Genomic DNA, 17708 nt, shown 5'->3' on the forward strand with positions numbered 1-17708 from the left:
CTGCGAAGCTCTGTCGCAGTGGTACTCTTTTTTTTCCCCTCCACGACGGCCTGAACCGTAACCCACCGACGCACCTGCGTATCTTTCGTAGAGTTGCGACGAGCACGATCTTGATTAGAACTATGTGGCCTCGCCCGCGTCGAAGAATACGCGAAAGAATAGCGAAAGGAAATCTGAATATGCGCAGGATCATTTTTAGGGGCACTAAAGGGCTTCAAAAGGAATATGTTGCCTTTCCATGCATACTTCTAAAAAAAAAGAGATTAATTGTAGCGTTTGTGAGCTAATCTCGCGTTTTTAGCACCGCTGCGATCGTATTTGTTGTTGTTGGCCCGCGCCAATCCTATCGAAGCTGACACCACCTTGGCCGAATGACGTCAGAGGCCAAATGGAGCGCGCACATTTCGTGTAGAACCACACGGGTGGCCTTCCCACGCTGCAGCGACCTGGGCGCATTTTTTCGTCAACGAGCGGGCCAGCACCGGGGAGCTCCGTTTCGCGGCCGGACCTCCTTTTGTGTTTCGCAGCTGTATACGCGCGCAGGAGGTCCCTGCGCTGCGGCGAGATTGCGCGCGGCTACCGCGGAGCCGCCGGGTCGCCCGTGAGAAGCGGCGCACGGTCGCCAGATAAAACGACTCGCGGTAACCCTGCCCCTTCAGGATCGCCCGGCAGCCGAAATCTCTTGTCTTCCGCTTCGTACCGCTCCCCCATTTTGTTTTTCGAGCCACCCAATTTCCACCTGCCGCTCCCCCTCGCTGGCCGTATTACATCTCGGCAATCTGAATGGTCCTTGCAAGGCCACGGGGGCCGTGCGTGTGTCCCCGCCATGGCGCGGACCCCCCCCCCCCCCCCCCCCCCCCACCCCCCCCCCCTCCGCTGCGCCGCCGCCACCAGCGCAGACGCAGCGGGAGGCCACAACCCAACGGGCGAGCTCTTGGACGCTGCGGATTGCAGCTCGAAGGCACAGGCGTCGCTGCGTGGACCGTGGTTCCCGGGGTGTTTTTTTTTTTTTTCGCGGCCACCATTGTTTTGACGACCACCCCCCCACCTCCTCCTCCCCCTACTGCAGAGATTTGTTTTTCACGCGTCCCTAAGAGGGGGGGGCCGTTAGCGCGTGTCCTGTTTGCATCTTCTCTTCTCGGGGAGTCCGTGATAGCCTTTACGGATTCACTTGGCGTGTCTCGCGCGAGAAGTTAGAGCGCGGCAACAGGCTACTCTGCCCTCTCCAGCCTCGGCCCACATCTCTTCACGGCGACGGGATAGCCGACTTGCGACTCTCGTCACGCGTTGGCCTGGTTCCTTTGTGCGACGTCACTGCGAGCGGGCTCGCCGCACCGCCGCCGCGTCTTACGCTCCGGAGCACTCAAAAAAAAAAAAAAGTTTGTTTTTTCTGGCAGCTTTTGTTTACCCTAGTCCTTCGGCGGAGCGGAAACTAACTTCCGCAGAGACGGCGAGGAAAAGGATGAAAAAAAAACGCATTGTGTCTACCAGCACCTGATGCTTTGTGTCACACGAGGCGATCGGAAGCGACAGTTCTCTTTCCGTTGCGAAAAGAAATTTCCCCGCGATGTAATCGTGTTCCTTAATCACTTTGAGGTATGAACAAAGGGTTCCCATATGGTACTCAGCTGGGTGCTCATTGTCCACGGATTTTATTGTTCCGCTGGCGGCAATCATTTCTAGGGAAAGGAAAAGTAGAGAATCGCAACTTTCCAGCCCGAAATGTTTGCGGAGCCAGCCGGAAGCGAGGGACACTATATACGCGTTCCTTGTGTAGAGTCACGGACGCCCTACTGAGACTGGGATTTAGAATACGGTAAAAGTGAATGGAAGAAAGAAAGGCTTTGCGTTTGTCCCTTCTTTACTCTATGAGGGGGAGTGCTCCATTCAAAGGCTCAAAATCGCATTTCCTTGTCCTCGATCTCGTTGTTGCTTTTCTTTTCTGCCTCTTCCCCGGTTCTCCTCTTTCACCTAACGATACTTTAATCGCGTTCATTTGTTATACGATCCTTACGATACAGTCACTTAATGCGCCTCAGGCCTAACGACCGGGAAATGGCTGACTGCGCCTCCCCCCCCCCCCCCCCCCCCCCTTCTCCAGCGCTTTCCTCGGTCCCCCCGACTAACGTCCTATTGTCTTCGTATAACTTACAGCGTGGCAAATCTCGTCAACGGATATGGGCGGGAAATGGCGGGAGCGCATTCTTTTGCGCATTATTTTCGTCTCCTTCTCGTCCGCGTTTACCTGCGCGGAACAAGTTGTGTTCGAAAACAGCGCCGGCGCCCACATCGTCGCCTGCATCGGCGAAAGAATGCGCTGCTGCCTCCGCCTCGGTGTCAAACCCCATTGTTCGGCGCAAGCAGCGTCGTTTTGGGGGTGGGGGGGGGCAATAAATTTATCGCCTCCGAGCTCGTATACGTGCATGCCCCGAACGGCTGTTGCGTGCGAGGCGCTTCTTCGCGCACGGCACCCCCCAGCACGGCGCGGAGAGAGCTCGCACTTTTCGCTCGGAATGCGGCTCTCGTTGCGGGCTGACCGTGGCCAGCCGCCGCCGAAAGGCGATCCCGGAGTGAGAGAGAGAGGGGGGGGGGGGGGGTGGCAGAAGCAAGCGCGCCGCGCGAGGAGGGAGCCAGAGTCGGAGGCGCGACCCTATCGCCGCCGGCTCACGAAACCCGCGAAAATTCCGTGCTCGTCGCGAGCGGACCCTCGCATCAAGGCTGTTGCGGTGGTTCAAAGTTGATTCGCCGAGAGGGAGAGTCGGAGGAGAGGAGAAAAAAAAAGTGGTGCCGCGGCGGCCGCCGGTGGAGTGTGTGTGTTGGGGGGAGGGGGAGCGCAGGGTGGAGACGAGAAAATTACACGTATTACGGCTGTCCGTTCGAATTCCAGGCCAGTTGATCCGCGTGCGCTCCGCTGCTGGTGTTGGTGCTCGAGGAGTGGGAAAGTGCGACGTAGGGTGAGAGAAATGCGCGCCGGATGTCCCTCTGTGGCGTAGGAGGGAAAGTAAACGAACGAAGAGAAAAACGGCTTGAATGGGAGTAGCGCGCTTCGTGGCGACGATGGCATCCTTACGGCGCTACCGAAAACCGTCCCCGGTATCCCCTGAGCGGCGACGGTGAACATCGGCGGCGGACTGCTGCTACCGGGGGCCTGTCGCGCGGCTTTCGTGAGTGCTCTCGCGCGCTCCATTGAGGCGGCGCCGTGTCGTGCGCCGAAGCCGACTGGCGCGGCCGCCTTGAATAGCTTCCGTAAGCACTGCCCTTTGAGGAGCCGGGCTCTGGTTATGGTCGGCACCGTTTTCTGCCCAAATATTTATTGGCTAGCGGATTTGCATGATAAGTGGCTGAGGATTCCTATTCATTACGTTCAATGTGTTCAATTAGTATGTGCTGTGCACCGCTGACGAAAAGTAACTTGCAAAACGAGTTTGTGCAGTTTCGTGGGGTTTTCCTCTGCGCGCCGTTTGCAGCGCGGATCCCAGCAGCTCTTCTTCACTTGCGGCCATTTGGCGCTCCTTTCTTGCCTGCTGTATGCCAAATATCGTTTTGTACACAGGCGCGCCAAGTATTTTCTTTTTATTTTTCGTCGGGACCGTTGTCCCTCGAGCGCAGACCTTTTTCTCCTCGTGCGCCGTTGTCTTTCGGGGCAAAAACAATCGGCCGTGAAAGGATGGAGGCCGGCGGCTTCCTTTCAGCGCGGCCTATTTCTAGTTTAAAGTTTGAGCAGTTCTACCTGAGAGAACTTCGGAGAAGGCGCGGTTCTCGTCGGGGGTGTTTTGTCGCCCGGAATCACTTTCCGGCTTCGGCGATGGCCTGCTCTTCTCTACCAGGATGTGGGTCAGGCCTCTGTGTGTGTCCGCGCGCGGCGCAAGAGCCGGCTGGTTGCGGGTCCAGCTATATAGGCCTTGCATGGTGGCGCCGTCTATAAATACGGACACATGATGTCGCATGCGCCACGTCTCGGCGAACGAGCACGCCCCCTGAGCGGGAGGGCGGGGAGGGTTAAGGGTCCGCCGCCGGCGGAGCCCGTCTCGTATTTATAGCGGAGCGCGCGCGCGCGCGAACATCTGCGACGCATCGTCGGGGCGACGAGGCGGTGAGCCGCGGGCGCCGAGTGCCGCCGAGGGGCCTCCGAGGTGAGCACGCGACAATAGGGGGGTACGACGCAGACGAAGAACGGCCGTCGCGGATCCTCCACGGCGGTGTGGCAGCCCCCCGAAGGGCCTCCTCCGTCGTGAGCGACGCGTGGCGCATGTCGGGCGCAGATGGCGCGGCGAGATGGCCGCGGCTATGGCCCCGCCGCTGCGACCAATTGCCCCCGAGGAACAGCCAAGGCTGCGACGCGGCTCGCGCTAATTAGGGCGCCGCGGGAAGCCCGCGCGCGCGCCCCTGTGTGTGTGCCGCGCCGCTGCCTCTCGGCGATCTTTCTCTCTCGTCACGGAGCCAGCGAGCAGCCGCCGGCCTCGGTCGTTACCCACTGGCTGCCATAGCTCTTAGAAGAGCCGCCTGACTTTTTCGGAGATGTGACAGTTTCTGGCAGCTGGCATTGTCTCGCGGCGCGACGACCTTGTCCCCGAGAAGATGGGTCGAGGAGTGCCGAAGGTCTGCCTGCGGCTTGCGAGGCTTACACGAGCAACGCGGACTATTGTGACTCGTTTCGACAGTCTTGTATGCTGTTGTGCTGCAGGGCACACGACTTCCGATTTAGAGCGCCCATCCTCAGTCGCACTGAAGGTTGGGCAGGTTGGTGTGAGGTTGTTTCTGCATGCAGAACAGGCGCTGCTGGTGTGTTCAACGGCGCGTGTAAACGTGGAAGGAAGGAGTTGAGCGAAAAGAAAAACTGGAGAGGAGGAAGGCCGCGGAATTAGCGCCAGCTCCTCTTCTCAGCAAATTGCTCCGGTTCAGCTCGGAGGGGCACTTCTTCACCCGAGGGCAGGGTGCGTAGCAGAACAAAGAACTCGTCCATCGCTTCCTGCGTGCGCACTCCCTCCCGCCGCAATATAAACACTCTGCCCTCGCGGCGATTCAGCGGCCCACGAAATCGGCGGCCCGAAATAGGCCCACCCCCTCCTCGGACTCCTCTTTCCGGCAGCGGAAGGAAGGGCTGCCCAACGGCCGTCCTTGGCTCCGAATCGGGCACTGCTGACGAAACAGGAAAGCTGGCTTGATTGAAAAAAATAGGGCGGTCGGGGAATACCGAGCGGTGCCGGCATCGGAGCCGTGACGCATAGTGGGGGCCGCATTGCCGGCCGCCCAAGGCTGCGGGCCATTCGTCTTCATTGGGGCTCGGCGGCGGCTGCCGGCTTGCGCCGAGGACGATTGGCGGGGGCGCCCCTGCGCTTGAGGCGACCCAGTTCGCGTGCAACCCCACCGCACCGAGCGTGGCTGAGGCGACAGCCCGATGCGTTGCGGCGAATCTCTGAAACAGAGAACGTTGGCTCTCCCATGCTCCTTGAATTTCGCAGTACAGCTCAGACGTTGACCCTCTGAGGAAAGAAGTGAACAAGTATAGGGGGGGCATTGGGGGGTTTGCAGGGGCAGATGTATGGGTGGCTTCTGGAGGGGGGCGGTCCTATTCCCGCAATACATTTTTTGATCTTTCTTGCCCAAAGAAAGGATTCTGCGTGGGTTTCCCGCGTAATATTTCTCTCAAGCGCTCCCCCACCTCCCATTGAATCCGCGCCTGGTGGGCTTGGGAGGACATGGTCTCATCTGTGAGCGTGGGTGGTCTGCGGCATTTGCGGTTGTCGTCATTGCTTGTTTTCAGGTTGGTAGGGTTTATTATAAACCTCTAATACTGAAATCATATACTGATTTTTATGTGCTTTACTCGAAAAGTTCACGTCGCTACGATTCGTCATTGTTTTCGCTTGTAGCGAAAGTAGAAGGCTTTAAATAAACGCCACCGAGTTTGCTGCTTGGCCGTGCGGCGATGAGGCCTCAAAGCTTCCCTGAAACCCCCAGAGCTTGGAAGTGCGCAGAGAGCCTCCTTCACACTCCAGTGATTTGGAGCGCTGGAGTTGCCGTGCGAGCCTCGCGGCAGTGCCCGGAAGGAAACCTGGTGGCCTTTCAGCTTCTGATAGGGGTTGTAGATAAGCAGGCTGATATGATTAGGCGACGATGTTCGCATTCTTTTTTTTTACTTTTTACCGTTATCTTCGTTGCCTCGACAGCAGGCGAAATTTTCAGCTTTTAGCTTGCAGCGCCTTCGAGAGATTTTCTATACCTATTCATAATTTCGTTATACTCGTGCGCTGGCTTCTGCCATTAGGCGCGACTTTCTCTTTCGTGCAAAGCACAGGAGGCTAAGTACTCGCAACAAGCACACACGTTTGCCATGCGCTGAACGAGATCACTCAGCTGGAGCACTGATCTCTGGGAGCTGACAGGCAGGGAGTGAGGTTTTGGGTAAACGCCTCCTGTTTAGAGAGGGCGTCCCCTATAGATGGCGATCTCGGGGGCGCGCGCTCGTGTTGACGTTTGCACTCCTGTGTATCTCCGGCCCGTTTCGTAGCGTAGGCGCTTCGAGGCGTGGCCCGCTGCGGGCCGATGTCCGTCTCCGAGAGAGATATACCCTCGCGCGAACTAGTGTGTGGGTCCATGTGACCCTAGCATTTCATGTGTACGTGTGTATGCTGGAAGGCAACCACTCGTCCCAGTGTGGGTCCCATGCTGACGCCACTTGCGGCCCGCCCGCCGCGGGTGTCGCTTGTAGGCGCTATCGGTGGAGTGCTGTTGACATGCAGTGCTCTCTGGCCGAGATGGTCGGCGGCTCCCAACTCTCTCGGAAGCGGATTCGGCGATAGCAGGAGGCGCCGTGGGCGGCTGCGTGCTTCGCCGGGCGGGGGGGTCCCATCTCGGAACACCATCTGCAGATCGTACGGGCCTGCGCCAAGGGGCGCGTCAGCGCAACTGCGGCGACGCGGCAGATTGCGTTATCTTTTGAGCAGGAGCGTTATATTCTAGTTCCCGGTGTGGCGATGCCTGTCCCCGTAATCTCCCCCCTTTTTGGCCGCCGCGACGGGATTCTGAGATTAAACAGAGCGGAAAGTTTGGCAGGGTGGTGCGTTTCATAATTTTAAGCGGGGGGTTGAGTAGAAAGGGTAAGACCGTCGCGGATAATCAACTTATGGCACTTATTTTTTGAAGGAACACTACAGCTAGAGAGAGTGAAGGCTAAGAGGGAAAATATACAAAACGACGATATGTGCGCATGCAGGCACCCCAAGACTTTGTTTGGTGTTTCCAAACACCAAGCATGATGCATGCTGATAATGATATTTAGATAAGAATAATTTCAGGAAGGCAATTTTAACGTGATAGCGTTAAGGGGCCCGTTCAGTGCAGAAACTGCCGTAGTTTGCTTTGGCGTGTGGGGAAAACGGGATCGGTCGAGATGGTCGTGGCGTCACAACCACGTGACATCGCGCGGATAATCAGAAACGATCGCACAGCACCGTAGAGATGACGTCACTGCACAATTTGTCATTCGTCTACAGGGTCGTGACGTCTTTCCACACCACCATTACGTAGTGCCTCGTTAGAAAGAAAAAGCAATGGCGCTGAACAGAAAAATGGTCGAGCGAGGACTCGAACCCCTACCCCTCGACCACTGAGGAATGTTCGTTCGACTTGATTAACGGCAGGCCTTGTGTGTATTGTTGTAAATAAAAACAATAATGAAAGTGAGATAAAAATAAAATAAAGAACAGTGCCCGTGTCTGCGAAGTGGTATGCAAAGGAGTGCCCCAGACTGCTCAAGGGACCCCTTACGCTGTCGCGCGTCACACTCTCGAGGCGGAACTTGAGTGCCCCTGTTTCTTTTATTTTGCTCTTCTAGTAGACTCAGTGAAGGCAGGACCACGCGCGCTTCTTTAAACATCTAACTAAATACATACAATGATTTCGCTTACCTCTCTCTCTTTATAACCTGCATTTAAACAAAGACCTTTCTTAAAATCGGACGTTGCCAATACGCGGAAGAATATTTCCAGGTACGATGCATGTGGGGCGACTGAAAAATATTTTCCGTTGAGAAACGACGGAGGCGGCGTCGGGGCTTGCGAGGTGCTGCTGTGCGGACGACGAAATCCTGGGGCGAGAGGGTATTGCACGAAATAACAGCTTGCGGTCACCAGTTTCTCCGCGTGTTGTCGCTCGTTGCAAGCACGTGTGTCGGTCGTCGTGTGCAGGTGCATGGTGTGCACTCGTGCTGCGTTTGCCTGTGTGGCGTGCCAGTTTGGAGCTGTGCTGTCTGTTGCGGTTCCTTGTAGTAGTTCTGTTGGTGGCTGGGTATAGTGCGTGGCCTTGCAGAAAAAAAAAGGGGGGGGGGGGGGGGCTGTCTTTCGCGCTACACATTGCTTTTCTCTTTCCTCAACAGAGGTCGCCTATCCGATCCGGAGAAGATGAGTTGGTGAGTCGCGTATCTCCTCCTATAGTCACTCCTATTTTGCTGTCGCGTGGCGCTCGTGAGTCTGGGGAGAGAAATGAAAGTAATACCCCTGTCACACGGGCACTCTAAAGGCACTTTGAACTAATGCTCCTTTACGCTCCCAAAGGAGCACTACTTCAAGGGAGTTCGTCGTGCTACACGGTCGCGGAATAAACCTTCGCAAGAACTTTTTAGCGCCCTCATCGGCGAAAAGCGTTATTTAAATTGCAAGCCTCACTGCACATGTAAATACATAAATGTCACATTTTTTTTAGTAAATTAGTTTTATAACCGTATTATGTTAAAGCAATGCAATTTTAACTGCAATAATGACATGATTTTTCATGTACAGAGCATAACATCACAGTGCTGGCCACACTGAGCCCAACTCGCTCGTATATCTGGAACGAGAGTATGGCGTGGTGAGACTGCCACAAAACAACTGACCATCTTATATTTTAAAACACCACTAATCTTATGAAGTGAATTTATAAAACGAAAATTGAACGTTTCTTTTCTCAATTTATTTATGCTGTTAACTCGCTGGGAGAGAGAGTACTCCCTTGAAGCCTCAAAGGACGAACTCGAGCTGCCTTGTTTCGAAGGTCCTTTGAGCTAGGTGTCCCTTTGGCGCGTCCGTGTGGCAGCGCGCGTTCGTCCTTAGAGTAATGGAGCATTAGTTCAAAGTACCTTTACAGTGTCCGTGTGACAGGGCTATAAAACTATGTGCGAAGTGCATGTCACTAAATTGTCTAGGCGACACCTTGGTGACATTCACGGCGCAGAGTTTTTGCGGTACTAAACAGAAAGCGCGAGACAAGGGCAAAGCGCTTCCGGAGACTCGAGTTAGTGGGGGCATATTAAAAATGACTAAACTTGTTTACACTGTAATAGCCGCTGCCTCTCTCTTAGTAAACAGAAGTTCGATACAATATGAATCTCTGGAGCGCACCTATCGTGTTGCGCGTTAGCGAGATTGAATTATTGCGTTCAGCAAGGGCTTCATGACAGTAGCCAGCACAAAAAAAAGGGGAGGGGGGGGGGCAAGCAAAACTTAAAAATGAATCGCACGCTTGCTGAACTGTGTAAGCGCACGCAACGCCATCCTGTGAGCATCTAATGCAGCGTTGATTGAATGCATGCCTGGAAAATTTCGTACATGTGCAAAAATTTCCTTGTTGCGGCTTGTCGATGCCTTTTCCAGTACCAGTGCTGGCCACGTGACGTTGTGTTTATGTTCGTGTGCTTCTTAGCAGAGATCTCACACTTTCGGCAGACCGGCGTGTAACGATTATTAGTTGTTTATTAATTTTTGTTAGCCCACTCTCTTGCAGTGAGCTTCGGCGTTGCGGGGTACGCTGCCAATTAATAAATAAACGTCTGATGACCGCTTCAGTGTTGCGCGACGTTTCGTAGATAACATGATCTCTTCTGCAGGTGGGTAAATGACGTCATGCAAGAAACGCGAGCCATTTTGTGAGCCCTCATGATCGCCACATTCTAGTAAGTAGGCATTGCGCATTGCTGTAAATAACAAGCACCAGAGATAAATCTAAGACAGGATGAAGAAAACAAGGAGAGTATTAAAGCAAGGCGCCTCAAGCAAGCGCGGTGGCGGAATGCGTAAACAAAGGAACACACACACAGCTGCGGTCTTTCGGTGGCTTCCATGGCTGATACGCAGCAGGTGTTGGTCCGCCTTGCGAATGTTGGCACTGACTCAGCTGCATGCGGGGGTTTCGCGCGTCGCTATTGTTCCCCGCGTGTGTGGCGTTTTCATTTGCCCGTGTTTATTTCCAGCTAGAATTCCCCGCTTGCGTCAGGCCTCCTCGCGAGCAGCCGGCCGTGCGTGGTCGACGACAGCCGCCGGATGACAAAGACGATGACGAACGCGCGAAAGATGAAACTGCGGAGCGGAGGCAGCCGGCTGCCTTGCATAACGAACGGCTGGCCCAAGCGCTCGATCGCGGGGGCATTGTTCCCCCCACCCCCACCGCAAGGCCTTGCGGCGACGCGCGCCTCTTTAACGATCGTTTTGCACGCGCGGCCCCCCAGCGGCCGTCTGCTGGAGTTGCGCATTACGCGGTGTGTTCGGTACTTTGGCAGCAGCGGTGACGCGTCGGGCAGGCTTTTAAAGTCCGCGTGTCGCCTGTGACCGGAGGCGTATCGCTGCGTGCGCTGCTGCGCTGTGTCGGTCGGTAGTTTCGCTGCTGGTTACGTGACTGATGGCGCCTTGAGCAAGGCGCCTGGCGTAGTTTCAGAAACCGCCGCGAGGATTTCAGTCCGTCTAATCACCTGACCCGCAGCGTAGTACGTTGTTGTGGCTATAGCAAGTTTGTTGGTTTGCGTTACTCGCGTTGAAGGAGAATTCCTGGAACAGAAAACTATTTGGATGTCGCACCCATCTACAGGGCGCCCCGGGAAGTGCTGGCGATGGCCTTGCCTTCTTATTTTGTTCAGTCCGCCTCATTACACAGCGAGAAGCACTGTGGGCCCGGTGTGACGTATAGGCCGACGAAACCCGGACGTACGCGTACCGATGGGGATACATCTGTCGACAGGCTCATTCAGTGCTTAAAGGACTATTGACGCTTTACTTTAGTTGCGTGTTTTGTTCTTTCAAATGATGCGTTAGACATTAAAATACATGGATCATCGCGTGGCATTCCCCTACGACCGCTTAATAGTTATTGAGTTTCTTCTTTCATGCTGTTTCCGTTTCATCAACCTTACGATGACTGTGACATATAGTTGACCTTTAGGTGACGTGAAGCACCAAAAACATGCAATGTAAAGCCTGCTTCAAGAGCTGGAATTACACCGAACGACGTATCAGCAGTTATTTTGCTTTTTCGTGCCTCACCTCACCTAAGGGTCAACCACACGTTACAGTCATCACAGAACCGAAACTGCGTCGAGAAGAAATTAAATTACTAATTATTAAGTGGTCGTAAGCGAATATCACATGCTGATCCATGTAAATGTCATCATTTGAAAGAACAAAACACGCAAGCAAAAAATTTGGGGCACGTACACAAAGTTTTAGGGTGGCCTTATTTTGCCTTTAAAGAGGCCTACAGGCCTAGTAATCACGAGAATCAGCTCAAACCACCACTGCGCAGCGTATACGGTAAATCAGAAACGTTATTGTGCCGGCACTTTCGGTATCGATCGGTCGGCGCCAGCGCACCTTGACGTCACGGCCGACCGGCCAATCTGGACTACCACATTCCTGATGACGTCGGCGTCGCCGGCAAGCGCTGGTACTCCCTGTGAACAGCCACTGGGTTCGGTGACGTCACAATAATGGGGGCAAGTGCGCCTTGACGTCACTCGATGCTGGTGCAATTGTCGAGCGGCTCCTCGAAGATAATAATAATTGGTTTTGGGGGGAAAGGAAATGGCACAGTATCTGTCTCATATATTGTTGGACACCTGAACCGCGCCGTAAGGGAAGGGTAAAGGAGGGAGTGAAAGAAGAAATGAAGAGAGAGGTGCCGTAGTGGAGGGCTCCGGAATAATTTCGACCACCTGGGCATCTTTAACGTGCACTGACATCGCACAGCACACGGGCGCCTTAGCGTTTTTTCTCCATAAAAACACAGCCGCCGCGGTTGGGTTCGAACCCTGAACTCCGGATCAGTAGCCGAGCGCCCTAAGCACTGAGCCACCGCGGCGGGGGCAAGGCTCCTCGAAGAAGATTCGAAAAATTATCAAGTTATGTTCCACTCAACGCCTGCGCCTGAAGCTTGCCAGAAGGCATCTCCATATGGCCATGAAACAAATCATATCGCTTGTTCGCGTTAGAAATTTCGTGTCTGTGCACCCATTTATGCGGAAAATTCCGCTTTCGCGCTTGCTTTTGCGAGAGGAATTCGCGGCATTGTCGCTGCTTAGTAGTGTCGCGCTCTCCGTTCTACTCGCGCTGGGACATTTCCGGCGCATACTTAAATTCGTCATCGAGCCCACGCTGCGACTACGGCCCCATTAACTGCTGACGTGCGGGGGGAATACAGTGACGGAGCAGCAGCGCCCGTTCGGGGTCGAGGCTTCTTGGAGAGCGCCCTCTCCTTTCCCTCTGCAACGTCGCTGGGTCAATATCATCGCCGAGCGCCGCGCCGCGTGCGCCCGTTGCGAACCGTCGATGAGGAAGCAGACCAAGAAAAAAGCTCGGCGCCCGTGTTGGGGAAAAAAAAAAAAAGAATCCCGAGTTGCGCGTCTCGAACTGCGACTGTGCGCATCACTCCGCGGACGCTTTCTCCGCGCTTCTCCGCTTTTCGCCCTTCGCGCCGTCGGAGCCACCGTCACCACCTTCTCGAAGGGGCAAGGAGATGAGGGGGTGGGGGGGGGGGGGGGGGGGGGGGGGGGGCTTACGCGCGGCGCCGACAAAAATAAATGGGCTCGCTTTCGCGCGCGTATAAACTGGAGGGGTCCATCAGGAGGTGGGGATGCATTCCTGGGCCATCCTCTCCGTTGCACGCCTTTCTTCTTGTTTCTCGCGCCCACGCGCGCGCAAGGTTAACGCGCCCCGCGCGCATCGTGCCGCCCGTGGCGTTGTTCCTGGTCGCTCGCTGCTTTGTTGCGCGCGGCAAAAAGTGGCCATGAAAAAGACGAGCGCGACGAAATTCATTGCGGCCGGCCGCGGGCGCCCGTTTGTTTCCCCGTGTTGTGGTTGGCCCGTTTCGCCCCAAAATACACGCCACGATTCTCCTATTACGCCGCTCGCGCCCGGAAAAACTGCAGGGGGGGGGGGGGGGGGGGGGGGCGAAGAGCTGGCCATTCTGGATCGCAGCTTCGCAGGTCGTCGTCGCCCCGCTGAGCTCGCTGCCTCGCTCGCTCGCTGGTTTCGCGCAGAATTTCGAGAACCCGGAAAGATTCGCCTCGCGAGTGATTTTCGAGTGCACTTGGAAACCATCCGAAGGTTGGGTAGACTCCTTTCGAGGGAGACCGCTCAATCCGCTGCTTTTGGCGCCCGTGGTGTCGTGCGAGAAAACGTGGAGCTTGCCGGACTCAACTCTGCGTTTGCGTACAAAGCAGATTATCGGCGCGAGTGAAGGGCGCGTTGCATTTTTTTACACTAACGTCTGCGGCTGTCCGTCCTTTTGTCGACGTAAGCCTCATGCTCTCACATCAACGGCCGAAAACTGAATCAGCTTCTTTCGATCAAATGCATCAATTTTTGGGCCCATATAGAACCAGTGTGGAGGCGACGCAAGCACGAAAAGGGGGTGCACTTCGCATCTACCGCGTGTGCTGGTGCAGCGTCTCTGCGCATTCGGTAGTGCGGGGAGCATCGGCACAGAGTCCACAGGTTTCTTTTTTTTCTTGGGGGGGGGGGGGGTTAGAGTTTGTTCATTGTGAAAAGTAAAGTGAGAAGGTGACACAGGCCGCCATAACTGCTTCTCTCGTGGATGGCACCTCAACGGCGGTCGGCGCGGAGAGGGGAGTGGGTACATGAGTATGAACAGATAGACGGAGGAGGGGTGGAGAGGCTACAGTTACAATGTACGCACAAAGATAAAGGTGTACAAATATACACACGTGCACACAGCCACACGCACACATAAGTGTCCCACGGCAGTGCAGTCATACGCGCCAGTTCACTGTCACAGAGGGTGGTCTGTTCGTCGGAGTGTTTAGTGCGGGACCGAGGGCGTCCCGGGAAGGGGGGCCCTCCCCCGGCTCATTCCGTAAGAGCGAAGAAGGAGCCGCCTCTGTCCCGGCGAACTTGGCCCCGGCGCGCAGACGTTTCGAGGACGACCTCGCGCGCGCCCTGGCGCAGCTGTGAGGGCCGCCTTTTGTTTCAGCTGCTCCACTTCTGCAGGCGCCGCGATTTCTGTTATCCGGGAAGCCGCGGGCGGCGGCTGCTTAAATGGCGCGGAATTACGAGCCGCTGCCCTCGAGGCGAAGCTTAACTTTTTGTCTTTTGTTTTTGCTATTGTTGCACGCACAACCTGTCCCGGCGTAACCTCTTTGCCAGCTGAGGTGACAAACAGCTTCCCAGGAGTAACACTCCTGCGACCTCCGTCGTGTTGTGTTGAGTGTGTCACGTGTAACTGCACCTGAGCGCAGTTTTTCTTTGATGAGCATGCCCCTCGAGAATGGGTGTTGGACGCACATGCTCGCCCCTTCTTTCCCTCAGCCTTTGGCCTCTTCTTTTCAACTGTGGGCGCTCTGGATCTCCAGAATGCGCAGCAACGTATGCCGATGCCGTGCGTTGATCTGCATCGCAGCTCTCGCGCAGCTTACCTTGAGAGGCTATCGGGAGCCCCCGATCTTGGAGAAACTGGAGGCAAGGTCTTTTCACGCTTTTGCGTCCCCGCTGCCAGCTCACGTAAAAGGTTGTCCGATGTTGGTGTTGCGTGAACATGTCTGCCATCAGTTTGGCCCATTTTTCTAGCGTAACTGTAGAGAAAAATGTCGCCAAACGTTGCGCTGCACGGGCTACCAACGTCGCTCTTAATTATAAGCCGTAGCCCTCCACTACGGCCTCGGCGATCATAATTGGTTGGTTGGTTTTTTGGGGAAAGGAAATGGCGCAGTATCTGTCTCATATATCGTTGGACACCTCAACCGCGCCGTAAGGGAAGGAATAAGGGAGGGAGTGAAAGAAGAGAGGAACAAATAGGTCCGTAGTGGAGGGCTCCGGAATAATTTCGACCACCTGGGGATCTTTAACGTGCACTGACATCGCACAGCACAGGGGCGCCTTAGCGTTTTTCCTCCATAAAAACGCCGCCGCCGCGGTCGGGTTCGAACCCGGGAACTCCGGATCAGTAGTCGAGCGCCCTAACCACTGAGCCACCGCGGCGGGTGGCGATCGTCTTTCCCCGCGATGCTTTCTGGATGGTCTGACCCTTCAGGCTGGCCGCAGCCAGGGCGTCGTCCTGTTGTTGGCTTGGGCGACGCGGAAAGAGGAAGGGAGAGGACACGGGGAAAACGCGGGTTCGTGCCGCGTGTTCTGTTCCGGCGTCGCCCCAGCGTGCGCGGCCTCCTCCGCGGCCCAGCCTAGTCACGCCTGGCGCTCTCGGTGGCGCGTCTCGGAGTGCTTCCTCGTAGGCGCCCATCGAATCTAATCGGGGATGGCGCCCGGAAGCAGTAGCAGCGGTGGTAGCAGCAGCGTCTTCATTGAAAGTGCGGCCGCTTTTGGAGTGGCCGCGACCTCGCGCCGATGGCGGGGCCTCAATGACCCTGATCCCTGGACCGTAGAAGGAGCCCGGTAGCGCCCTGGGGTACGAGCAGCTCCATAGAAAGTGCGCCGCGCGCACAAAAGATTCGCCGCGCTGCTCGGGATGCGAGCCCGCGGAGAAGAAGCATCGCTCGGCCAATTGGTCTCGTTGAGCGTGACCTAGCGTTCGCTTCCTAGTGCCGCCGAGCTGCGCCCCGGCGCCGGTGGCCCCTTCCGGCCGTGACTGGGAGTTCAATGGGTGACGAGAATGATTGACGAATGACGCGTGGGGGCGCATGCGAAAGCGGCCAGCCTCCTTCTCCTGCCTTTTGGGGCTGCATGCGCGACGATGGGCCAGGCCGCCGCTGGATGCCACACCGTGTTGTGCGATCTGGACGCGGATGTTTGTTTCATGAATTCCGGTCGCCCAGTCCATTAGGAGACCGGCGGGACGGAAACGCGATTTGGAGCTGGCGTCCCTGTATCTCTCCCGTCGGCACATTGCTTCGCTCTTCACCGTCGTCGCGCTCGCCGACAGGAAGCGGCCGAATGACACGCCGCGAGTATACGCAGTGCGCAGTTTGTTTGTTTTTTATTCTTTGTTTTCTTTCCCTGCTGGCATCATTTGCTTTCGGCTCGATTTTGCAGAAATAACCCCGAGGAGTCACGGGGCAACGTCGGAGACAAACCGCGTAGAGGTGCTTTCCTTGCAGACAGAGGATCTTGGGCAGCCAGCAAGATGCAGCTTGCAAAACATGATCCGTAGCAAAAATTTCGGTCGTCCTTCTCGAGTCCACCTGCGGCTGTTCATCTGGCAGCGGGCACCTGCTATGCAAGGCGCGTCGGCGTCCCCGCAACTGTGTTACCGAGACCAGCAAGCAAAGCAACTCACCCTGCCACCGTGGAGCGCACCATCGCGTCACCTCTTCTGTTTTCTTTCCTCGCTCAACTCAGCGAAGCGCGCCTAGCCTCAGCCGGACACTGGAAAGGCTTAGGAGTTCCGTCTGCCGCCTGTGTAGTCATTGCGGCAATTCACTCTAATTGCGCAGCCGGCCGGGCGCTGCTGCGTACAATGGGAGGGGGGGGGGGGGGGGGGGTCGCCGAAGAGGTGCGTCTGGATGGCCCTTACGAAACGCCGCGTGCTGCTCTTGTCTTCCACGCGACCACTGCGCTCGCGCATACAGCTGCCGGCGCGGAGCGCTTCTCCCGTTTCTTCTTTTTCCAAAATCCTCTTTCTTTCGCTCATTCTCCTAAGGGGGAGTGCGCGGGTAATCTGCCACGCGCGCTCGCTGGCGCCCATGCTTATCGGGCGAGGAGGATTCGCGTTCAAGTGATGGTTCCTTCGTGTCCGTGAACGTAACCTGCAGGCGTGTATACCAGTACCTTTTTCACTCGGGTGCCTCCGAGCCCCGTTTGCATTGGCAGCGTGTCAGAAGGGCTGCTGGAAGCTGTACGAATCCGGGGGCCGTTTCCGGCATTGGCCGTTCGCTTCCTCGGCGAGCGCGTGTTGCGCTGGGACCACCGAGGTTGCATCGTGTACGCGCGCCTCGAACGCCCTTGGAACAGGAACTGGTGCGTGGGAGGAGGACCGCGGATCCTGCTCGCGTGCTCCGACGACAAGCGGCGGAGAAAGTGCCGGCTGCACGTGTCTGGCGCGCGATTATTAGCATGCGTGGCGGCATGAGCAGCGCCCGGTACTCGGTACGTGCTGCCAGCCGGGAAGGCGCGGCCCGCTGGCCGCCTGCGCTCTGCCTCGCTCCGCGAGCATCCGCCCGCTGTGCGGAGCTGTCATCGGCGCTGGCGACGGTCTGCAGCGTGCTCCGTCGGCGTCACGTGATTGGATAGCGTAAGTTTTCTGGGGAAGCGGATAAATGCTTTGCGACCTCAACGTCCGTATAGTAAGCAGGCCGCTTTGTGGCGTGAACCGCGATTGGAGACTGGGCGCAGCGGTGGCCTCTGTAGTCGGTACAACTCGACAACGAAGCGGTGCGCATGCATCCCTCAGAGGCGGTCTTCCAGGCAGTGGCATCGACTTGCCGTCGTTAGAGTAGGCCGGTGCTTCTGATGGCGGGGATTCCTTTTAGGGGCATTTGCCGCTCCTTTCTTGAGTGG

At 56.3% G+C, this 17708-nt stretch overlaps 1 protein-coding gene across 2 annotated transcripts in view; it reads left to right on the forward strand.

Moving 5' to 3' along the window:
* Positions 1-17708, forward strand: part of rau (RA domain-containing protein rau) — a 73128-nt gene that overhangs the window by 28367 nt on the left and 27053 nt on the right. The window contains exon 2 of one of the 2 annotated variants that reach the window (XM_077646066.1): positions 8378-8410. The exons of the other annotated variant lie outside the window; for it this stretch is intronic. Within the exon in view, the coding sequence (XP_077502192.1) occupies positions 8378-8410 (33 nt within the window). The remainder of the gene's footprint in view (positions 1-8377; positions 8411-17708) is intronic. 2 annotated transcript variants of the gene reach the window in all.

Source organism: Amblyomma americanum, chromosome 1 (assembly GCF_052857255.1).
Source record: "Amblyomma americanum isolate KBUSLIRL-KWMA chromosome 1, ASM5285725v1, whole genome shotgun sequence".
In the NCBI taxonomy this organism is placed as follows: domain Eukaryota; kingdom Metazoa; phylum Arthropoda; class Arachnida; order Ixodida; family Ixodidae; genus Amblyomma; species Amblyomma americanum.